The sequence below is a fragment of the Mus musculus genome, chromosome 13 (genome assembly GCF_000001635.26).
Source record: "Mus musculus strain C57BL/6J chromosome 13, GRCm38.p6 C57BL/6J".
Taxonomy (NCBI): Eukaryota; Metazoa; Chordata; class Mammalia; order Rodentia; family Muridae; genus Mus; species Mus musculus.
Genome location: NC_000079.6, coordinates 89163023 through 89189088, shown reverse-complemented (window position 1 = coordinate 89189088; position 26066 = coordinate 89163023). Strand labels below are relative to the sequence as shown.

The window sequence follows — 26066 nt, the reverse complement described above, 5'->3', positions numbered from 1 at the left end:
GTAAAAGATGAATGAGGACAAACTAGGGAAAGATTTTAGGCTGTATTAGAAATCTATATTTTATTCTTAGGCCTAGGGGAAAGCAATTGAAAATAGCATTTTAGTATACACACATAAACAAATGTCCAGCTTACATACTCACATAGTATGATTAAAAAACAGATTTTCCCACACACCTATGGTCACTTGATCTTTGACAAGGGAGCTAAAACCATCCAGTGGAAATAAGACAACATTTTCAACAAATAGTGCTGGCACAACTGGCAGTTATCCTGTAGAAGAATGCAAATTGATCCATTCCTATCTCCTTGTACTAAGGTCAAATCTAAGTGGATCAAGGAACTCCACATAAAACCAGAGAAAGGAGAAAGTGAGGAAGAGCCTCAAAGATATGGGCACAGGGAAAAAATTCCTGAATAGAACAGCAATGGCTTGTGCTGTAAGATCAAGTATTGACAAATGGGACCTCATAAAATTGCAAAGCTTCTGTAAGGTAAAAGACACCATCAATAAGACAAAAAGTCCACCAACAGATTGGGAAAGGATCTTTACCTATTCTAAATTAGATAGAGGACTAATATCCAATATATATATATATATAAAGGACTCAAGAAGGTGGACTCCAGAAAATCAAATAACCCCATTAAAAAATGGGGCTCAGAGCTAAACAAAGAATTCTCAATGAGGAATACCGAATGGCTGAGAAGCACCTGAAAAAATGTTCAGCATCCTTAATCATCAGCGAAATACAAATCAAAACAACCCTGAGATTCCACCTCACACCAGTCAGAATGGCAAAGATCAAAAATTCAGGTGACAGCAGATGCTGGCGAGGATGTGGAGAAAGAGGAACACTCCTCCATTGTTGGTGGGATTGCAAGCTTGTACAACCACTCTGGAAATCAGTCTGGCAGTTCCTCAGAAATTTGGACATAGTGCTAACAGAAGATTCAGCATTACCACTGCTGGGCATATACCCAGAAGATGTTTCAACTGGTAATAAGGACACATGCTCCACTATGTTCATAGCATCCTTATTTATAATAGCCAGAAGCTGGAAAGAACCCAGATGCCCCTCAACAGAGGAATGGATACAGAAAATGTGGTACATTTACACAATGCAGTACTACTCAGCTATTTAAAAGAATGAATTTATGAAATTCCTAACCAAATGGATGGACCTGGAGGGCATCATCCTGAGTGAGGTAACACAATCACAAAAGAACTCACATGATATGTACTCACTGATAAGTGGATATTAGCCCAGAAACTTAGAATACCCAAGATACAAGATACAATTTGCAAAACACATGAAGCTCAAGAACGAAGACCAAAGTGTGGACACTTTGCCCCTTCTTAGAATTGGGAACAAAACACCCATTGAAGGAGTTATAGAGACAAAGTTTGGAGCTGAGACAAAAGGATGGACCATCTAGAGACTGCCATACCAGGGGATCCATCCCATGATCAGCTGCCAAATGCAGACACCATTGCATACACTAACAAGATTTTGCTGAAAGGACCCAGATATATCTGTCTCTTGTGAGGCTATGCCTGGGCCTAGCAAACACAGAAGTGGATGCTCACAGTCAGCTATTGGATGGATCACAGGGCCCCCAATGGAGGAGCTAGAGCAAGTAACCAAGGAGCTAAAAGGGTCTGCAACCCCATAGATGGAATAACAATATGAACTAACCAATACCCCCCAGAGCTCGTGCCTCTAACTGCATATGTATCAGAAGATGGCCTAGTCGGACATCATTGGAAAGAGAGGCCCATTGATCATGCAAACTTTATATGCCTCTGTACAGGGGAACGCCAGGGCCAAGAAGTGGGAGTGGGTGGGTAAGGGAGTGTGTGGGGGGGTATGGGGTACTTTTAGTACAGCCTTGGAAATGTAAATGAAGAAAATACCTAATTAAAAAAAAACAGATTTTCTTTTAAAGAGTAAGAATAGAAAGTAAGAATATGGTTAATGAGCTTCAAGAGAAACCCAAGAAATAGGGATGACTAAGATCAGAAAGTTACAGAAAGTACTGGATTCGTACTATAAGTAAGGGTTAGAAGAATGGTCATAACTTCAAGATAAAATGGTCTTCATTTCAGTAGCTAAAATGCCAGTCATTGGTAAACCAGTAAGTCCAAGGCCTTGGCATAGATAAGAGAGACATTAGAGAAAGGAGAACCAGTGGATGTGGGGCAATGACAACAAGGAACATTTAACAACCTCATGAAAGAAGAAACTTAAGTTTGCTGTTATGTTGGTCAATTCAAAGAAGAACTCTAAGAAACAAGTGACATCTTCAGAGACTGAAGTGTGTTGATGCTTAATTATAGGAGAGGGGTCAGGAGTACACTACTTAAAGTCACTAGTTACTTAAGGGATTTAATGTAATGCTATTGGCTAGTTGAGAACAGCAATTTGGGTGATATAGTAAAAACAGAAAATACCCCCCTGATTTAAAATAAAAATAGTAAGAGAAACTCATATATAACTATGTATGTTTGTAACCTAAGTAACGGGTCAAGTAAAATTTAAAGCAACTAAAGAAAAAAATCGAGTGTTTTTTTAATTTAATTTTATTTGTAATTTATCTTTTACACTCCATATTCCATTCCCTACCCTTCCCATCCACCTTCCAACCGTTCCACATCCCACACCTCCTCCCCACCCCACCCCATCTCCACGTGAATGCTCCCATTCCACCTGACGTCTAAACTCCATGAGGCCTCCAGTCTCTTGAGGGTTAGGTGCATCCTCTCTGAATGAATACACACCTGCAAGTCCTCTACTGTATATATGTTGGGGGCCTCATATCAACTGGTGTAAGCTATCTGTTTGGTGGTCTAGTGTTTGAGAGATCTCGGGGTTCCAGATTAATTAAGACTGCTGGTCTTCCTACAGAATCACCCTTCAGTTTCTTTCAGCCTTCCCTAATTAAACAATAGGAGTCAGCTGCTTCTGTCCATCAGTTGGGTACAAATAACTGCATCTGATTCATTCAGCTGCTTGTTGGGTCTTCCAGAGTACTGTCATTCTAGGTCCAATTTTGTGAGCTCTCCATAGCCTCAGTAATAGTATCAGGCCTTGGGACCTCCCCTTAAGCTGGATCCAACTTTGGGCCTGTTGCTGGACCTTCTTTTCCTCAGGCTCCTCTCCATTTCCTTCCTTGTAATTCATGCATGTCCTTTTGGATCTGAGTTACCTCACTCAGGATGATATTTTCTAGTTCCATCCATTTGCCTGCAAAAGCCAGGATGTCCTTGTACTTAATAGCTGAGTAGTATTCCATTGTGTAAATGAACCACATTTTCTGTATCCCTTCTTCTGAGGTAGGACATCTAGATTGTTTCCAGCTTCTGGCTATGATAAGTAAGGATGCTATGAACATAGTAGAACATGTACCCCTCTGGCAAGTTGGGGTATCTTTTGAGTATATTCCCAAGTAAGTAGTATAGCTGGGTCTTTAGGTAGATCTAGTTCCAATTTTCTGGGGAACCTCTAGATTGATTTCCCAAGTAGTTGTATCATTTTGCAATCCCAATAGCATTGGAGGAGTGTTTCTTTCTCCACATCCTCTCCAACATGTGTTGTCACCTGTGGTTTTGATCTTAGCCATTCTGAATAGTGTAAGGTAGAATCTCAGGGTCGTTTTGATTTGCATTTCTCTGATCACTAAGGACTTTGAACATTTCTTTAGGTGTTTCCAAACCATTGGGGATTCCTCAGTTATGAATTCTTGGGGAACTCTAACCAAACAACTGAAATACCTGTGTAATCAAATTATCTCATTGCTTAGCAACCACAGGTAAAGAGATACTTTGTCATGAATCATGATATCATGAGACTTCCTGCAGGTCAGTGGCATGATTTCAATATCTTTGGATTCTGATGCTAATTTTCAAAATAAAATATAATACAATCCATCAGAACAGATAAAACATAGAAAATAGATTGTCTCAAATGATATCCAGCATTTTCAGAGTGATCTGGTACAATTTACCCAGCCAGCTTGCACACAGCCTCCATCTATAAGTCAGTGCAGAGTGGAGACAGGCCAGAGAAATAATTTCATATGAAATTTCTGTTTTCCTAGTTTGGCAAATTAAAATACGAAAGCATACTTAAAACAGTCTAAAATAATGATTCTGACATGCAGCTAGCAACTCAGAAATCGTTTAATGCACAAGAATGGTGGATAATGAAACAGTCTCAGACTATTACCTGTAACCATTGTGACTGGTCGTTATGGCCGGAAGTCCAGGCATTTACTTTGCCTTGCTTGTCCAGCCTGGCTTTCCTTGGTTCCCAAGTAAACATGTCCATGTTGAGTGTTCTGAAGACGCTGGAGGCAGTGATCTGGTAGTCTTGTATATGCCCTGATTTCATCCCCAAAGGTTCTGAACAGCCTGGTAGAATAAGAAGATCTCTATGAGGAAAACAATTTATCATCCTGGAACTTTCCTTGTTCATTTCAGATTGGCAAGAGAAGATAGGATATAATGCTATTCATTCCCCCAAAGAGAGGACATCTAAATTCAAAAAACAAAGACCTATAATCAGAAATAAATCTGGAATAAAATAGAAAAACAAGATAGCCAATTCGAGTTATTTTGTCTGAATATATTTTGGAAAAATTGAAAACAAGATAGACAATTCAAACTACTTTTCTGTGATAGATGATTTTGCAAAATGAAAACATTTTTGAAATGCTCTCTCCTGTCTCATTACTGGAAGCCTCAAGACTGTTCCCTAGTTTTCAACAATTTTATTGTGTCTTGGAGAATGGGGCATTTTCTCATACAGTATATTTGGTTTTCTTTTATTTGTTTTCATAATATTGCCAATGGAAATTCCCCCAGTACAGAGTCATTTTTGTAAATCGCTCCACACTCATATTCTAAACTGGACAGCATTTTGTTGTCTAAGAAATAAGCACTACTTTTATGGTGTAGAGACAGTATCTCACACTGTAGTTAGGCTGGCCTTTACTCCAGCAATCTTCATTTAACCTTTAAGTGGTAGAAAGAAAAGTATGTGCTAAAATCCTCAACTCTAATTTAAATCATTTATTATTATGGCATAAATATTACATAAATAAGGGAGGAAGGGAATATGTATTCAGTATATATCATGTGCCAGACATTGTACAGCTGTGGAATTGGAATGTAGAAAAATGATTAAGATAATAAGAGTGTATGTGGGTGTGCGTATCTTACTGTTTTAAATATAAATATTTATATATGTATATGTATAAAACCATTATTATTCTTTTCATAAATTCTTATATTAATACTTAATAACATTGAATACTACCATATTTTGGAAGGTTATCAAGTTTACCACAGGTGTTTCCAATTATATTGTGCTACAAAATTTGGATTTGTGTGGTATTGAAAATTTACTGTCCATGTGTGAATGTGCTAAAAACTTACCAGGTTTGTCTAGGAGACATGCATCCCTCATTACATTGTCCAGTGAACCAGTCTTTCTTTTAAGAGCTGCTACTTTTTTGCCAAGGAATTAGAACGTCTTCACCCCATACCTTCTTTGCATACCCTACTAGTCTTTCCTTCATTGGATGTATGGTCTTATACCAATTATATATTTAATTTATGTTTCAGGGTTCAAAACGAAGATAACAGTAGAAGCCATCTTGGATAGGTATCTTAGGATATTAGTTGATAAACTACTAAGTATTTAGAAACATTGATGAGATAATCAACATTCAACAAAAGTTAGCTCTTCTTACTATTTCCATAAAACTCATTCCAGCAGAAACAAATGCTGCGTCTCCAAGTGTCAGTATATCAGTGACTGACAAATAGAGTAGTACAGCTGGGCACTGCTATTCCACATATATTACTTTATGTGTAGGCTTTAAGAGAAAGCATAGAACTCTTCACTAATAATAATCAACCTTATCTAATTGCTGTCTGCCCTAGTCAATCTGAATCAGGTTCTTCCTTCCTGTGGCTCTTCCATTCAGTCTGTACCTCTGTCTTTATTTCCAGTGAATGACAAGAAGAGGCATGGAAGGCTGTTTTCTTAGTCAGAATCATATTCAACAGTCCTACATCCTAACCCAATGGTAACAAAGGGCTAAAACTAAAATGCAAATTCTGACAAAAAATATGTTTCCCTAACAGAGAATCCAAATTCTAAAATGTTCTAATAGCTATAATGATTATGATACTTATCTTCAGACAATTCCAAAGTAATATGGACTGTCTGAATGAAAAATTTCTGAATTCTTCTATTTAGATCCTGCCCTTAGAGCCTGCTGTAGACTTATCTTTGTAAAATTTTCGGTTAGCTTGCAGAAGATGTGCAGTAAAAAAAATATAGTTACTTTTTATTTTGTTGTGATAAAATATCTGAAAAATTCAATACAAAAGAAATGTATTCGACTATTTCTTTTTACTCACACAGTTTACTTCATATCTATTCTGATGTCTGGTACATAGCTAAGAAAAAAATGTTAAGTAATTATTAATTAGAAGAATGGGAGAATGAGTTTTATTCCTCTAATTATTATCATGACCTATCTACTTCCAAATGTAGCAAGTTTTCTTTCAGACAATGTAAATGGTATTTCTTTCAAGTGTCTGAATGAGATTAGCTGCTTCTAGGCAAGGTTAAAGATCTAAGACTGCTGAAATTGGGTCTTGAGCTTCCAGTATTGCAAACCCTAAAGAAATATCTTAGAATATTATAAAATATTATGTCAATGTTTATTTCCAAGAATCACAGCTAAATTATTTAGCAATGGACTTAATATCTCACAAATTTTCTGTCTCATTCATGTCATTTTATGAATACAAATTAATTAACTCTTTTACCAGTATGAACATTGTATGTGGTGTGTGTGTGTGTGTGTGTGTGTGTGTGTGTGTGTGTGTGTGTGTGTGTGTAAAGCATTAACATAAGCATTGATTATATCTATGGTGAAATTCCCCTTTTTAAAAACAGTCAGCAAGATAGATTGTTCTCTGCACCCAAGTTTAAAATCAATTTGTGGGGCTGGGAGATGGAGCACTGCTTCCTTTTGAGAAAATAAAGTCTGTAAAGTGTCAGGTGTAACTTCTTGTCAAGCTTGAAAGCAAAATATATTTATACCTTAAGGGTGTAACGGTGTCATGTATGAGAAGCTGATCCTCATGAATCAAAGGGCTGATGGATTGGAGAAGGTGATGTTAAACAACAAAAAAACCACAGGGCTTACTGCAAACCTCATCATACTGTGGCCTCCTTGTGATTGCTTTATGATGAATGGCTTAGGGATGACACTGGCCTCTGGTGACATGTAATACAAACTCTCTGTGGCAATAATTCTGCTCACACTTACTGACAGTCAATAATCTGGTCTAAATAATTCAAAACAATCTCTTTGCTAAAATAAATTAATGGCAGTGAAATCATTCTATAATAAACACCAGCAATGTAGAATATATACACATGATACTTAAGATAGTTTCACTGATATGGAACATTTACTTTCAATTCTTTCAATGCTCATAAATACTGGTATTTTAATACCATATTCTATTTGCTTAGAATTTTTTTTTCTGTAACACAAATAGATATAAGGAGGTAAACAGACATTAAGTATGAAGTTTAACCCTTGAAGAAGATCCTCAGAATTTTCTCTTTCCAGGGAATAGATTCTAATGAGGGATAGGTAGGGAGAAGTGTGGGTTCATGGGTGACAGAAGAGTTAAGTTAATACCGGGGGGGGGGAGGGTAATGAATCTTATTAAACATATATATGGCATTTCCAAATAATTAACTTAAGTTTTTAAACCGGCACTGTTCTTTCAAATTTGGAAGGTATTTTCCCTGTTTGGGGCCTTATGCTAAACTGTGACATAAGTGAACATTCTAATTTATTCACAGTTATTTGATCAAAAGAAACCTTTTGCCACCATCGCAAAGATAGGCAAGTTTTCAATACATGAAATAAAGTACTGTTCACTAAAACATAACTGAGTTGAATATGCAGAAGTGATTTTTCTACTTAATTTATAATATAGTTAGAAAAAGAGAATGGAATTCAGACATAAAGTTTTCATATTTTGCTTTGTTCTGATGATCCTGGAGAACTATTCAACTCTATGGTGTTTGATCAATTATCTTTGAGCAAGATAACCATGACAGATAATAAGCAGGTTGCTAGCTGAGAATGCTCAAAAATGAATTTATAGTAGTGTTCTTGGTGTTGATGTATTGTTCCCTAGGGCGGGTGATAAATTTACATGTTTCATAAAATCTAAAAGGAAAGGACCAAGTTTAAAGATAAAACTCACTTTCTTTGAAACTTCCAGCCTAAATTTGCACAATTTATGAGGTCAAGCAGATTGTACTTTTAAATTGAACTTTCATCACCAAACATAAATCATATTTACAACCAAAACCAATTTAGCATATCTTTTGACAACAGTTTCTCATGAGAACTCCCTGTATTCTATTTTATTACACAGAGATATACTTGATGTTATACTATTTCTGTATGGTGCTTTACAACTTTACTTGACACATAAACTGCGTGCTTTTTCTCACTGAACCATGCCCTACATATTCTGTAAAAGAAATAAACTTCTGTAAGTGCTGAAAATCTAGAGATTAGTAGCTGACCGCATATAGAGATGTTTTTGTGTTTTCTCTTTTTTTTTAAAGGCAGTTTTAGCATAGAAAACAGCTAACTTACCTGAGAGCTCACAGCCAAGAAGTTCCATTCTTAAAGTACAATGCCTTCGACAAATTTGGGGGTAGAGTCTTACATACTGAGCTTTGATTGGGGGTGTGAAAGAATTAGCATATGGTGTGTTGTTATCAACATTTCCACGAAAGACCTGTGTGTAAAGACATATACAGGATTTTAAAATTTGAGCTTGGAGGCTCATGTCTGAATAATAGTATTAAGGAAACTGAGATAGGAGGGTATTTTGGAGACCAGAGGATTACTATGAGTTCAAAGTAAGCCTAAGCTTTAGAGTGAGACCCTACTACTCATATATGTATACATATATTTCTTTGTATGTTAAAGGTATATGTGTGTGTGTGTGTGTGTGTGTGTGTGAACACACATGCATGTGCACAGATGGGTATGTGCATGTGTTTGTATGCATATATATTTGTATAGATTTCTTAATCATTTTCATATGTGTATTCTGTTTTACTCAAACCTTTTTTTTTTAAGATAGAATAGAGTTTATTCAGGGCATGGGGAGGGAGTTGAGAGGGTAGTAGAGGCAGAGAAAGAGGGGGGGGAAGGGAGGGGAGGGGGGAGGGGAGGGGAGGGGGAAGGGAGGGGAGGGCAGGGGATGGGAGGAGAGGAGAGGAGAGGAGGGGGAGGGGGACAGGGAGGGGGGAGGGAAGGGAAGGGAAGGGAAGGGAAGGGAAGGGAAGGGAAGGGAAGGGAAGGGAAGGGAAGGGAAGGGAAGGGAAGGGAAAAGTAGAGACTGGCCGTGAGTACAGAGGGGGAAGTGAATAGGGAAGGGATAAGGGAAGGGATAAGGAAAGGGCGAAGGAACAGAGCAGGAGGAAAGAGACCTAGAGGACAAGAGAACAAGAGCCACTCAAAACTATTTAAAAATTATAATAAAATATTATTGAGAATATAGGATGTGCCTTGCCATCAGCAGTCAACAATAATAGCAACAGCAACAACAACAGCAACCACCACCACCACCACCACATATGCAATCTAAATTAAAATTAAAATTATATAATGCTGTGTACTGGGTCAGAATAATACTTGCCAGACTAAATAAAAGATTTATATATTTTATTTGTACATGTGTTTTGTATACATGGATGTATGGACACCAAGTGTGTACCTAGTATCCACCAAAGTTAGCAAAGACATCAGATCCATTGACATTATAGTTAGCTAGACACAATGTAGGTGCTGAAAACCTCACCCAAGTCCTCTACAAGAACAATAAATGCTCTTACTTGCTGAGCATCTCTCTAGCCTCCTTATTTACCATTTTAAAAGCCAGGACTGTAGAAACAGAAGAAGTCATTCTCTCTGTCTCTGTCTCTTCATATCTATGTATCTGTGTATCTATCTATCTATATTTATCTATGTATCTATTTGTGTATTATCTATCATCTATCTTCCATCTGTCTACCATCAATCTGCCTACCTATTGATCAATTATCTTTTCTGTCTGCCCGTCTGTCTGTCTGCCCGTCTGTCTGTCTGTCTATTATCTGTCTCTTAAAAATTAGCACCCTAAATTCTTCAGCTTAGCTTGAGTCTGTTCACTGTGGGGCAATGGACTAGGCACAGACAGCCTGGTCTCCAGTCAAGTTGAGGTCTTGAACTCAGGTACCCAGTGATGGTAATTTTCACCTACATGGGACGGAAGGTGTTCCCTCATGTCTCCTGGACCCCTGGCTTCTGTCAAAGTTACCACCTCCACAGTCCCCACAGGAGAAGTGTGTGGCTAACAGTCAAGTAGACTATGTCCCAAGCTTCTGGCATTCTGGCTAAACGCCTCCCCACAGTTACCTAGCAACAGCAAGATAGCAAGCTGTTTGGCCCCTCCTCACTCTCTTAAGATTTTACTTTCCTTACTCTCTCTAAGCCTTTACCTCTCTTTCTCTAAGCCTTCACCTTTCTTACTCTCTAACTTTCTTTCACTCTTTCCCTCCCCCCTTCTCTCCTCTTGGCCATGGCTAGTCTCTCTCTCTCTCTCTCTCTCTTTATCTTCTTTCTTTGCCCCTGCCTTCCTACAATAAAGCTTTAAAACCATAGACTGTCTCTATTCATCAAGGCCTGGTGTGCTTGAAAAATGGGATAGGCTCTCTTTTAATAAGCTACTTCTAACCTCTCATCAGAAGGCCTTCCTGTGCTCCAGCCATGGACCAGACTAAGGACTCTCACCTGTGTGGGAACCACCCAGTGCCCTCCTCCTCTTTCTCCCTGCCCCCTCTTCCCTTATCTCAGGGGCCTAGTGCCACCCTGGGGCCCCTATTCTGTTCTCAGCTCCCCTGTCATATCCAGCCTGGGATGCTGGAGACTGAGAACCTGGTACTGGGGGCTACCCCTTGTCCATCTTCTCCCCACCCCCAGCAGTGTGGAGTCAGTGGCTTCACACAGCCCTGACCAGATGCCCACCTGGGGCGGCATGGAAAGTGTCTGGCAGTATTCCCCATCCCCCTGGCCCAGAGCAACACCTGAACTCTGGCCAGACATGGGCTCTCTCCCTCCCTGCTCTTCCCCTATACCAATAGCCCTGCAGTTCACTTGCAAATGAATAAACTTTTCAGGTAAAGCCATTCCTTCTGTGTATCTTAATCAGACTTTCAACGGTTATTACAAAATGAATTAGTTAAAATTCTGAACATTACAGGAAAAGGAACACTACAGCATTTTATTCTTTTCAGTGACAAATACATTTCCAATGCAAATTATGTACAGATTTCCATCATTTTTATTATTTAATATTCCTATTTTACAATAATTTATTTGATCGAGGAAAAAGCTATCTGTAAATCAAGGAGAATAAATTGGGAAGCTGATTGTCCTTAAAGTAGCTCAACTGTTATTTACAACACTCTGATAACTTTTTGAGAAGCACTTGTAGGAGCACCAATTAAAATCTGAGAAAAGTTTTAAGTGGCAGCTGTTAGAAATTTCTCACTTTTACCCAATTAAATCCCAAAAGCTGCAGAAATATATTTGAACATAAGCCTCTAGCAGAAGGCTCAGGTGTCCCTTTATAACATGGTCATCATGGAACCTTAGTTAAATTTCATAGACTGAGTTAGTCTTACCATCTCTTCATTGGTGCCTTTTACTTTGTACATTGCCCAGGTCTTCCCGTCATTGCTGTAGGCAATTTTGTAGGATTTTATGTACTCTGGGCTTCCAATCCTTTTTGCTCCTTGGGTAATAACACCAGTGACTCTCATTTTTCTTTGCAAATTTATCTGAGGAGAAAAATATGATCAATGAAAACCTCTCTCCTTGCTGTCAAGGTTTCAATATGGGCAATATCAATGTTGGCCACAGTACATTTTACTTATCTTAATAGATTTAACTGATAGAAAATGTAATGAATATTCAGTATTTTTTCATGCAAATATATCAAACAGTGACATATTAACTTTAAATTAAAAATATCTTTCAGTGATGGAATATAAAAATACTATTACATGTTCAGTACACCCCCTTCCTCCAACATAGAAACAGAAAGTCTTTGTTCGGCCATGTTATGCAAAGTGCCTTCGTTAACTCAATGATGGAAACACTATTACGTTTAAAGTAATCCTGTTATCACTGTGAAATTCTCTGGCAATGTGATTGATTGTTAGTGTATCTCGATGACTGAGAACTCCAGAGTTTCCACTGAAAGTAAGCATAGCATAGCGAGTCCACTGGAATGTTGAATGTTACAAGAAGAAAAGCTAAAAAGCACAGATGTGCCAGGACCAACCACAAGCATCTGTGCTCTATGGCTCTTTCTCCTTTCATCTCTGCTGTGGTGGGCAAACGCTCATGTGATGGGGGAGCTTTAGAGCATCAGCTAACAGTTGCTTTTCTCTTCGATTTCTCACATGGCAACTTTCTAATGGATATGCCTTTCTCATTGTAAATCAATTTGCTGCTGGAATCATAGACGTTCAAAAGATATGATTCTAGCTGGGCGTGGTGGCACACGCCTTTAATCCCAACACTCGGGAGGCAGAGGCAGGCGGATTTCTGAGTTCGAGACCAGCCTGGTCTACAAAGTGAGTTCCAGGACAGCCAGGGCTACGCAGAAAAACCCTGTCTTGAGAAAACAAACAAAAAGTGATTCTGTCATTTAAATAGAAAGCACCGTTTGACACTTATTTTATAATAGTTAATTCTACCATATGATGGAAACATGCTTTTTTAAATTTACAGAATAAACACCAAACTTTATTTCATTTTCTCTCAGTGCTTTCATTATATTTACGCATTTATATTTAACAGAAAATTACCATTTTAGGTAAATTGCTATAAACCGTTGGTCTCTCTACCACAATTTAAACGTCTCTCACATTTATATTAGCTACTAGTTCAGCAACACTTTTCCTGAGAAAAGTCATCAAAGCCCAAGATGCCTGTGAATAGACTTTTCTATGATCTGTATGATCTGATAGGCCTTTGAGATTAGCATTTAAATAATAGAGGATGGCAAAGAAGGTACCAGACTCACTGAATCAAACAGTGATCTCAATGTCTCCTTAATCTCTGAATATCATGACTTTAGGGCCACATTCTTGTAGTCTTATATATATATTTGTTACAAGAGTAAGATACACACACACACACACACACACACACACACACACACACACACACACACATATATATATATGTAGAGAGAGAGAGAGAGAGAGAGAGAGAGAGAGAGAGCATCCCATCGTTCAGTGAGGTTTAACATTGCTTGTTCCCAGATAATCTAGATTCTGAAGCCTACGGTCATTAACGAACTGTCAGTGGTTCCATGTTTCTTCAACAACACTGTATGGATTGACCCTTATATTCCACTGTGTATTTTTCACATTGTGGTCAGACATAAAAATGATGATAGCTGTGGATGTAATCTCAATTCCATTCTTGTTCACAGGCTCAGAAAGTGAACACACTCCTCAAATGTAAATTTTACTCACTACCTTTAGTATTGATTTGCATTTGTTTCCGTCTGATGACGGTTAGATGTGGTGCTTTTATTGTGGACTTTATACTAGGTAAACTGTGATAGAGACTTTCATTATGTTAAGTAAATCTGCAAGTTGCTATGCAACCAATTTCCTGTGAACCTTTTTCCTCTTCTTGCTTAACTCTGGGGAGTCTTCTGAGCCTGAACTTCTCCATACATGCAACATAAACAGTGGACACTTTGAATTATGTTTCCTCCCATTTTGGAAGCCAGCCTTCTTTAAAACCACATTTCATACTGCAGAGAATTCCTTTCTCAATTATGTTTTATCTCATTTCAATTATCTTGTTTATGCCTCTTGTAGACAGCCAAATTATCTCAGCTAGAAATTTGGCTGATGAGATATACAGTAATTTTCTAAAGCTTAAGTGAGAAAATTGTACAGAATTATACAATAGAAATCTGAAGTAGTTTTTCTCCAAATTATTAGAAATTGTTTTAAAAGGTTCATATTTTCTCCAGTATATAACAAGATCTAAGTCTATTTTCTAAGAATGTAGAACTTCAATTAGTAAAACATCATCTCACTTGAATTGTCCCCAAAAAGTAAACATTTGCAATGAAATATCAGCAATCTTTTCATTAATTAATAAAGAAAACAAAACTTCTAAAAGTTATGTTTGTAGTAAAGATTCTAGAATTTCATTAGGCTTTAGAATGCTGATAATTACATACCTGAAATTGTTATCCTTGGGAAATCAGAATTCAATACAATGGAAAGAGAATTTCATTTACATCTGGAACTCAAATTTAAAACTAGGAATCTAAGTTGTAAAAAAATAAAAATAAAGTTGACCTTGGAAGGAGACGAAGGCATGATTTTAGAAGCATTGCCACTTTAAACACCTGCTGCAAGCAGACATAGTTCATCCCACTAAACTTTTCTATGTCTGATACCTGCCGAGCAACCTATTCAATCTGATCTTAGATTATCTTACCTTGTGGACCATAGTGGACAGTATATTAACTGTCTTTTGAAAGTCACATTGGGTATTTTAAAATTATCCTGTGAGTCCTTATATTCAAAAAATATATGTTCATTTATATAAATGGTTATAAAACTGATATTTTTACACAGAACAGTGGATTTGTTGTGTGACGATAAAAGATCAAAGTATTTTTTTGAGGTATTTGTAGCACTTTGTGTTCCTTAATGAATGCGAACAAGAACATTCATGAAGGTTTGCATGCACAGATCCCATGCTGAGGCCAGGAAGCAACAGAGAGAACTGGGGTATCCGCACCTACCATGTTACTTCCTACCTATGTAATGTTCAACTTGTCTAAGCATTGAAGTTTAATTGTATGAACTATTTAAGGGATTTTTAATAGAATTTTAACACATAAACATTATACAATATACATATTAAAAATTAGCCACCAAGAAAACTTTAAAAATATTTGATATGTGGTTTGATTTTTGGGTTTTGTTTAGCAGGGGTGTGTTAAATTAAAAGTATTCCACTGGTATTTAGTTCTCAAGGAGAATAATTTTATGAATTAAAATTCATAATAACCACCCCAAGCTAATTTTGTAAATGACTGAGAATTTTGTATCACTAAGACACCCAGGGCTACCATTATTAAGGTATAGCATACTTGTGTATATATGATTGTGTGATGTTTCTGTGTGTGTGTTTATATGTGCATGTGTGCATATCTGTGTGAATGTATATGTGCACACTATGTATCTTTGTATTTAAATATGTATGTTTGCAGCTGTGTGCATCTATGTGTGTATGTATATATATTTATGTGCATCTGTGTGTATTTGTGTGTATGTATGCATGTGTATCAATGTATATTTGTGTAAATATGACCATGAGTTTCAATATGGCATGCAGAGAGGATATCTAAAAAGTTTTTAAAAAGATAACAATTTGAATGGGCTTCTAGTCTTCTAAGCTGCATCCAACACTGAAAATGTCCTTGTTAGAAATATCAGATACAGGCCTTTTCTACCAAATACTCTAAATACACATTGTATATTATAGGCAATATATACACATATATTATATATTTATATTATATAGTTACATTAAATATTGTAATATATTGTAACAATGTGTATATAATTGTTTATGAAATTAATGATATTTAAGTTAATAGAAAGTAACATCAAAGTCTAAATTGGTACAATCTGGTAGGTATCTTAAATAATCAGTATATCAGCATCTACTACTTCATCCCAGGAATTTTTCAAAAGAACTGAGCACTTAATGAAAAAAATAAAGAAACTAAGGACTATTCAGAGGAAAAGAGAATTAAAAATAATCTCAGATAGGGGCTTGAAAGATAGTTGTGTGCTTATGAACTCTGACTGCTCTTTCAGAGGCCCTGGGTTTGGATCTCAGCCCCATCACGGTAGATCCCAACCTTTAGTTAGTAGTTGCAGATGATCTGATGCTCTCTCTGTCTTCTATGAGCATGAGGCATACAAGCAAAGGACACATGTACATACTAAAAGAAGAAACCTCACTCATACATGTAATGTAAATCCAAAGAGTAGCATCAAAGGAAGTAGTTTTACACATGAAACAAAATTTTAAGGGCTTATATGGAACAGAAATGTCTTCAAGAAATAAGTCAAGTAAAGACTACTAATTTGCAATTCATACCACAGCAAAGTGATTTATCTAAAAAAAAAGATAACCTTTTAGAGCTCACAAGTATAATCTCACATAGGTAAATTAATAAAAGTTCAAAGCTGGTTTTTTCAGCACTGTGTACCATAAAACACAATTTCTAATAATTGATTTTCATGATCTAAAAGTTCAGAAATTGGTTACTGGTAAATTGTAACACAAAAGAACAAGAGCGCGGAGACAGAGGGTTACAGGAATAGCAGTGATGAGGTAATTAAGGGAAAGGAATTGAGTGGAAAAAGAGAGGGAGAGACAGAAGTGGAGACTGACAGATCTTAGCACATTTATACAGGAAACACACAGGACCTCATCAACCTACAGTGAATTATATATTTCCAATAAACCCAAACAACTTAAGATTTCTGTTATACCAACATATCACAAGAAAAGTTCATTGCCCTGGCATTCCCCTACACTGGGGCATAGAGCCTTCACAGCACCAAGGGCCTCACCTCCCATTGATGACCTGGGTTGGTGAGCAGGTGGAGGGGGAAAGGGCTAGGAGATTTTTGGAGGGGAAACCAGGAAAGGGGATAAAATTTGAAATGTAAATAAAGAAAATATCTAATAAAAGCATTTAAAATTTTTTCATAGCAATGGCTGAAATATCAAAATTGACTGGCATGGCAATGTGGGTTATGTCTTTGAACTTAGCATTTGAGACAGAAAGATAGCCATGAGTGAGAAACCATTGCAGGCCATGTAATGAATTAAAACTGAGACTGGCATTCAGAGGAAGGCTCTGTCAAAACCAAAATCAGGACCAGAACCAGAAACAAAAGCAAAAGGAACTAGAATGGGCTTTGCAGGAAAATGTAGCTTAAACTTTTAGACTTAGATTACTCATATAAAAAAAAAATCATTGAAAGCACAAATACGATATATGTGTGTAGTGGCTATTCCTGGTTGTCAGCTTGACTATATCTGGAATGAACTACAATCCAGAATTGGAAGGCTCACCAGTGATCCTAATCTGGAGACTGGGAGATAGAAGTTTCCGACCTGAATCTTGGTATGGAGATCTTAAGGCATAGTGACTATGAATTCCAGAAGATTAAGCCAGGGAGATCTCCCAGTTCAAGATCATCTGCAATTAAAGGTGTGGTGGTACACACCTTTAATCTGGGCTACACCTTCTGTTGGACACCTACATAAGGATATTGGAAGAAGGAAGTCTCTCCTCCACCTTCTTGCTGTGTGGGACTGAACAACTGCTAGATCCTTGGACTTCCACTCACAGCTGCTACTGACCATTGTTGGGAGTTGGACTGCAGACTATAAGTCATCAATAAATTCCTTTACTATATAGAGACTACCCATAAGTTCTGCGGCTCTACAGAACCCTGACTAATACATATGTGTGTGTGCTTTTTAATATGTATGAGCAGAGCAGAGTGTGTTAGACACTTATAATAAAACATTTTAGCAATGTTGATTAATTTAGGCCTTAAAAATGGATTGGGAGATAGAGCACTTGCGGTGCAAGCCTGATGGGCCAGCCTCAGTCTCCAGAGCCCAAGTAAAGATGAAAGTGCAACATTCACTACAAAAAGTTGCCCTCTAATCTCCACATGTGACCATGTCATATGCAAGCCCACCCACATACAGAGGTAATAATAATAAATAAAATTAATTTCAAATAAAAATATTTATTATCTACAAATAATACAATAATCACAAGCTACCAGAAGAACCGAGTTTTGTGAAAAATACATTATACAAGTATAAGCAAAAATTTCCTGAAAAGTTTGTATGTATATTTCTAAATTTCTCTGAGATACAATCTGAGAAGGCTTACTCTCATATTCCACATTAAATCCATTGGAAGGCACTGTTTTGCCTGAGATATATGAAAAAAATGCAGCCTTATAGGCATGAATACAGAAGATGTAGTTTAATGATCTATCTAATAATTGTGAATATTTTTCTCTGATACCACATTAGAGCATGGAATATTTGTCTTTGCTTTGCTAAAAGTATCTTCTTCAATTTTACTCTAAAATCCAAATTCTCCCAATGAATTTTTCTTATCTGTATGTTAAAGTCTGTGGATTATCTTACAGTTTAAATGGTTCATTTCCTCATATAATATCTTATAAAATTGTGCACCGATTGTTTCAAACATACTGGATCATTAAGCTATGCTGATTTTTTCCAAGTGACGACAGTTAATATTATTTAATTAAAAAATCATGTTAATTAATATCAACACCAATTTTACCAAAACATAACTTGGCATTTATTACAAACTATCAAAATCACACTGGTGTGTGTGAAGTTTTACAACACTAATTTGAACTTGAAATTTCTGATTTTATATCAGTAAGTACTGTCAGTTGTTTTACCTGGTATAGAGCAAGTCTGACAAATAACTAGGAATTTTGGCTATAATTAATCTAACAATTGTCCTGTGACATAAACCTGGTGCTACAGTCATGAGGGACAGGAGTGCGCATAGTCAGGTAATTGTGCAAGCTGCAGCACACAGCAGAGCATGGTTTTTACAATTCCCATTGCCTAGCACAGAATGCGAAAGACTTAACGGGGACTGACAGTTAATTAAGTCAGCTATCATTATCGCTTCATTAGGGGAAATTTTAAATGAACAGTGTGATATTGCTTTGCTCCTAAATGTGCATGACAGAGATGATCCAGTGGCAGGAACTATAGTTTGCTACCACTGTCTGGATTTCTGCTAAGATGTGGGCATTGATTTGCATTAGCAGTCTATCCCTGCTTCTATTTCATGGGGTTGTTTAAATAGCTGAAATTCATTTTGATTTAAATTTATTTTTAGATTTTCCAGTTTGGTGCCATACAGATTTTAAAAGTATATTATCATTCTTTAACTTCCTTGGTCTTTCTTGCAATGTCTCTTTTTTATCTCTAATTTTATTGGTTTACATCTTCTACCTCCATCTCCTGGTTAATTTGGTTAAGGGTTTGCCAATCCCTTTTACCTTAACTTAATCTTAAATTGATGGTATGCAGTGCTTCTTGGATGAAGCAGAAAGAGACACCTTGTTTTCTAATACAAACAAGTTACCATTATTTGTCTTTTCATTGCAGAATTTAGACCTTTATTGATGAGAGTTACCAATGAATAGTTTATACTGATTTCTGTTATTTTGCTCGTGGAGTGGATTTTTTTTCTACCTCTTTTTATTTATAGTTTTTGGATTATTTGTCCCATGTGTTCTCTTGGGAGTGGTTAATATCTTTCGACTGAGAACTTCCTTTTGGTTCCTTCTGTAGAACTGGATCGATAGAAACTCCTTAAATTTGGCTTCATTGTGGAATGTTTATCTTTCTCCTTAGAGTGCGAGTTCTACTTTCTTGGGGTATAATAGTCAGGTCTGACATGCATTGTCTTTCAGAGTTTGTAAATCATCCTCCTAGGCCCTTTTGGCATCAGTCTCACTGAAAAGTCTAATTCTAATGTCCCTGCCTTTATATGAGACTTGGTCTTTTTCTCTTCCAGCTTTTAACATCCTTTCTTTATTTTGTGCACTTACTGTTTTGATTATTATGTCTCATGGAAAGTTTTCTTTTTGGTCCAGTCAGTTTTGTGTTATGTATGGATCTTGACCAGCATCTACGCTAAATTCAAGAAATTTTCTACTTTGATCTTAAACAAAATAATATTTTTGTGCATTTGGCCTAGGTGTCCTCTTCTTCCAACAGAATGTTGGTAGGCCAGAGGAATTGCTCTGGCAGATGAGAAGTAGCCTATCTAATAATATCCCTGAGAGTCCAGACTGGAGGGGGGAAAGGAGGCCACCTTTCCCCTACATAGCTCCAGGCTAAATATGGGGGCTGTGGGGTTTCTCAGTTTATAGGAAGGCACAAATGAATGGATATTGTCTAGGAGGAATGGTTGATAGGAGCCAGAGAACATAGACTAAGTAGACTCTCTTTCATTTAGTTCAAACATTTTAATACTTAAATAATAAAGAATTAAATTTTTTTATCAGTGAAGCTGTAGTGAATCACTTTCAAGGCAAGATGAGTTAAGAGGGAAAAATAACCTCTTGATTCAGAAAATATTTTTAAAAAATCACTTTTAGAAGAAAAATCACTTAGCTGTCTTTCTTTCTGGGCTTTTAAGGCTATACGAAACCCTGTCTCGAAAAACCAAAAAAAAAAGTGTAGTTTTTATAGACATCTATATTAGACCCTTACATCAGCACAAATGTTGTAAAGTAATGTTCTCTTTTTTAAAAAGTATACATATCAATATATTTTTATAACATGTACCACGCCAGGTGAGATGTTTAAACTACAGAATGCTTAATGTTCTACATGTCTTGTATATTTTTAAATGTATCTTTGTCTCTCTCTCTCTCTCTCTCTCTCTCTCTCTCTCTCTCTCTCACACACACACACACACACACACACACACACACACACACACACACACACACACACACACATATATCCACAGGGCCAGAAGAGGCCTTTTGATTTTCTGATGTGAGACACTGGATATAGATTATTTTTCTGAAAGAGTGACACAGGCACTCTCTTATTTGTAACACTTCCTTTTTTTTTCTAATGTGAAAGGGTGTCATGCATATTGCATAATGTAAGCTAGCACTCAGTGAAACCACTTAACTACGTTTTGCCATAGGTGGAAAGAAGGTTTATTAAAAATATGAAACTTTCACACAGCTGTCTTTCTGGTGGTAGATACAGAATAGCCACAGACATTAGGTAGAGTCTGAAGTTGCCATGGCTACATTTTGGAAACACAGAGAGTATCAAGAAGGCAGGGAAAGCCTTTGCCAGTCATTAAGAGAGTTGAGTAGCTTCAAGGACAAAGGTGTGCAAGATAGAATGCTTGGAAGTTTAGAGAATCAGTAGGGTGATGAGAAGGTTCCTGAGGTTAGGAAAGGGCTTTGATATCTATTATGAGCACATGGTAATGGTGGTATACGTTATGGTATCTGGTAATGATAATATGAATTATGGGTACATGGTTCTAGGGAAGTAATGGCTTTTCCTGACAACAGTTTCTAATGGATTCCGAGTGTAAGCTTTATCTATTCACCCGCAAACCTTGTGTTTAACCTTTTGAAGCCCAGCTTGATTTGAGCCCAGCCTGTTAATTTGAACATTGCCAGTGGCACTGATACTTTAGGGCTCCCTGAGGTCGACTATGCACCTAACACAGTGTAGATACCACAGTGTCTACAATTTGTTATTTGATGATACTGCATTGCCAAAACTTGTTTCTATAAATTTCAGTAAAGTTCAGGAAACTATTAAAGTAGTGCATACCTCAAAATATAGAAAATAATAAGGCATCATATAAAATAAAAGAGCAATGTATTCTGTAAGACAAAGGATATGGTAAGACAATTTAATAAGGCTATATATGAGAAATATGCCATTCATCTTAAGGCAAAAGAAAACTATTCTTTAGGATAGGAGAGATCAAGTTGAAAAACATTTTTATGTATCAGGAAATAAATACTTTATTTGTGCATCTGAACTATCTTCATATTGAATTACAACATTAATTCTATATGATTATTTTGAAAAAGAATAATTGGCAAAGGGACTCTAAATTATATAAATTGTCAATTATACTTTAATTGTTACACACATATATGCCATGCAATATTCAATAATATTGAAAGGTTACTGAAATAAAACTTTTGAAAATCTTCTAGGTAGGGGTTTTGAGAATATATTTATCCTTATATTTAGTCATTGGTCATGTTCTTGACACATATAAAACTAAAAATTAAATTAAAAAATTATTTTCAATTAAATGCATGTATGTGTCTTAATAATGTTCCTGTGGAAGCCAAAGTTGATGTCAGATCACCAGAAGCTAAGGTTAACAGGCAGTTGTCAGTCATCCTAAAGTGGGTGCTAGGAACTAAACTCATTTGGACTAGTACCACACACCTGTTTCCCACTGAAACATGTCTACAGGCCCCAGGCAGTAGTCTTCAACAAACTTTATTGTTACATGTGTAATTGAAACATCTGACACAGAGCTCTTAAATCCCCCTTAAAAGCCTTGATGATAAAGCCTCTTTGTCTTGATGATGCTATTTATTCTAGGCTCATTTTCAGGATAAGATCTGGTTGCCAGAGGAACCAGATACATCATCATAAGACATTTGGAACTTTTCATCCTAAGTTAACATCCTCTAAGGAAGCAAGAGATACTTGAGTTGAATTCACATGTCAATAGTGTTATCGATTATTTTTATATAACAAAGCATGCATAAGCATCCAAATATAGCAACCAGCTATGGACAACTTTGGATAGGTTCCTGGAGGTTGGTGAATTAGAAGGAGCGAGATACACCCAGCACACTTTCTCCCATACTTTACTTAGTGTCTCTTTATCTGGCTGTTCCTCGGCATCCTTTCAAGTAACCTTTGCAATAAATTGGCCCACCTGATTGGTTGCCAAAGTTCTGTGAGCTATCCTAGTAAATCATTTCTTACCCAGATTCTGGTAGTAGGAATTTGATTTATTGCTAGTTGGTCTGAAAACTGCTCCCTCTGACTGGCATCTGAAGAGTGAAGTGAATTTTCCTGAGATCTTAACCTATGGAGTCAGTATTAACTCAGGTTAACCTTACAATTAAGTTAAATTATTAGAAATAAGTGACAGTCTTCACTGGAGAAATTGTCTCTTGAAGGGAAGAAATTTCATGCATTTGGTGCCCAGAGATAGAACATTGAATGTGAAAATTGTTTTTCCCTCAGATAACTATGTTTTCAGTGGTACCTGGGAGGGGTTCTTTTAGCAGCTGTCAATAAAAATACCCTTCAAGAAAAACAAAACAAAACAATAAAACCAAAACCAGACAGTCATCTATATTATTTGATAATAGAAATATTTTGAGCCTCCTAGACAGTTCTACATAATATCTTCCTTCACTTTGCATTGGAGAGAGTTAAAAGATAAACTTATATACATCATTACTAAAAGTTCTGCAAGAAATTTAACTTAAATATTATTAAGAATTGAAACTCATTTTTTCATTCACATAATATAATATAGCAAAGTATAATATAATATGAAATAGTATAATATAATACAAACTATAGTCTAATATTACCATATAGAACGATGTCAATACCTTCTAAGGAGGTGTGGGTTACAGGGTGCCTCAGGACATGGCTGTGTAAGAAGGTTCCAGAGGCATTGAGGACAGGAGATGAGAGCTGTATCTGTGTTTTCTGTGTGTATGTGACTAGTTTTCCTAACTGTATGAGAATCTCATCAAGATATTCTAAATCAACAAAAGATCCAGTTAACACACACAGTATGCCCATGCAGCCTTAATACTACTGTATGTTGGGTTCATACCTGCAAGCAACAATCTTAAGGTTTTAGGTCAAATTATTCAGTCCGACTTTTTTTTATTATTATTTTTATCCAAGATAGTGTCTCTTGTGTGTGTGTGTGTGTGTGTGTGTGTGTGTGTGTGCATATGCATTTTTACAAGTTGTAATTGTGTGTGTTAATCTTACTCAGTAATTTAACCAAACAGTATTCTCCAATTTATACAATTTTCTACTCTTTTATTATTTTGGCCAACTGGGATTTAAAAGTGTTAAATTGAAACTATAGTAAATATTTCATAAATATTAAGTATTTAACTATAGTAATTATTAAAATTGTTTTATTTTCATTTACTTGTTGTTAATCTCTTACTGCACATAATTTAGTCTATCAGATATGTGCTTGCTTAGGAGACAACAGTATATGTAAAATGAATATTATCCATACTTTCAGATAGTTGAGGGGATGTCATCGAATTTATCCTTTGTAGTTATGCAGGGGTGTACTATACTTGATGGTACTAGTAAAGACTGTCTTAATCTATAAAAGCATGAAAAATTCTTGTGAAATATTGCAAAATAGCAAGTTACTGAAAAAAAAAAAACCTCTGATTCTGGGAAAATTTAATAACATTCAGGATTCTACATTTGGAAAACTTCACTAACATATTTTTGAAAGGATGTAAAAACCCAATTATTATTAATGTACTGCTGGAATTCAAGAGTGAAAATATGTAAATAATAGAATTAAAACATGTTTTTCTTTTAAACATCATTGGTATTACACAAGTTCTGAAGGGCTCAAATCAAAGGGGGAGTAAATTATCCTCCATTGACCTGGGTACTGATCAGCCTGCGGTAGGTGTCCAGTTAATTATTCTCTTTGGTAAATGATGGGAAAAGAACATGCGTCTAAACATAACTACTGCTGTCTCCTCGTGACTCTGCACCTGGTAAAACTTCCATTTAAGAAAAACACCCCATTCACTGCACAGCATGCACCAGACATACCCCCCCCCACCCACCCCCAGCAGGGCTGATCTGCCTAGCTCTTCCAGGAACATCGGCCAGGAATTCTTCACTCCAACTTTCCACCTGTCCATTAGACACTTTTTCGTTTTGTGCTGTCTCCAATCTTTTGGCTATTGATGCTGTTAGGAGTTTTTTTTTTTTTTTTTTTTTTTCATGCTTTGTCATGACCTGGTTCACATTTCAGCAAAAAATTCAATTGAGTGTATTTTGCTTTACAATGCATCTTGTGTAATGAGCATGGAGGATAAATGTATGTGGTTGGAACTCTCACAAAGAACATCTTACTTCCTAATATAGAGATTTAAGTCCATGTGCCCTGAATTTTGCACTTCTTCTAGTGTTTTTTTCTTAACTCTTTTTTTTTTCCATTTTTTATTAGGTATTTAACTCATTTACATTTCCAATGCTATACCAAAAGTCCCCCATATCCACCCACCCCCACTCCCCTGCCCACCCACTCCCCCTTTTTGGCCCTGGTATTCCCCTGTACTGGGGCATATAAAGTTTGCAAGTCCAATGGGCCTCTCTTTCCAGTGATGGCCGACTAGGCCATCTTTTGATATATATGCAGCTAGAGTCAAGAGCTCCGGGGTACTGGTTAGCTCATAATGTTGTTCCACCTATAGGGTTGCAGATCCCTTTAGCTCCTTGGCTACTTTCTCTAGCTCCTCCATTGGGAGCCCTATGATCCATCCATTAGCTGACTGTGAGCATCCACTTCTGTGTTTGCTGGGCCCCGGCATAGTCTCACAAGAGACAGCTACATCTGCGTCCTTTCAATAAAATCTTGCTAGTGTATGCAATGGTGTCAGCGTTTGGATGCTGATTATGGGGTGGATCCCTGGCTATGGCAGTCTCTACATGGTCCATCCTTTCATCTCAGCTCCAAACTCCGTCTCTGTAACTCCTTCCATGGGTGTTTTGTTCCCAAATCTAAGGAGGGGCATAGTGTCCACACTTCAGTCTTCATTCTCCTTGAGTTTCATGTGTTTAGCAAATTATATCTTATATCTTGGGTATCCTAGGTTTGGGGCTAATATCCACTTATCAGTGAATACATATTGTGTGAGTTTCTTTGTGAATGTGTTACCTCACTCAGGATGATGCCCTCCAGGTCCATCCATTTGGCTAGGAATTTCATAAATTCATTCTTTTTAATAGCTGAGTAGTACTCCATTGTGTAGATGTACCACATTTTCTGTATCCATTCCTCTGTTGAGGGGCATCTAGGTTCTTTCCAGCTTCTGGCTATTATAAATAAGGCTGCTATGAACATAGTGGAGCATGTGTCCTTCTTACCTGTTGGGGCATCTTCTGGATATATGCCCAGGAGAGGTATTGCTGGATCCTCCGGTAGTACTATGTCCAGTT

General features: G+C 36.8%; 1 protein-coding gene across 2 annotated transcripts in view; it reads right to left on the bottom strand.

Moving 5' to 3' along the window:
• Edil3 (EGF-like repeats and discoidin I-like domains 3) overlaps positions 1–26066 on the bottom strand; it is a 501754-nt gene that overhangs the window by 134137 nt on the left and 341551 nt on the right. For both annotated transcript variants that reach the window (NM_001037987.3, NM_010103.4), the window contains 3 exons: positions 11789–11944; positions 8709–8853; positions 4226–4410 (listed from right to left, as the gene is read on the bottom strand). In NM_001037987.3, the coding sequence (NP_001033076.1) occupies positions 4226–4410; positions 8709–8853; positions 11789–11944 (486 nt within the window). The remainder of the gene's footprint in view (positions 1–4225; positions 4411–8708; positions 8854–11788; positions 11945–26066) is intronic.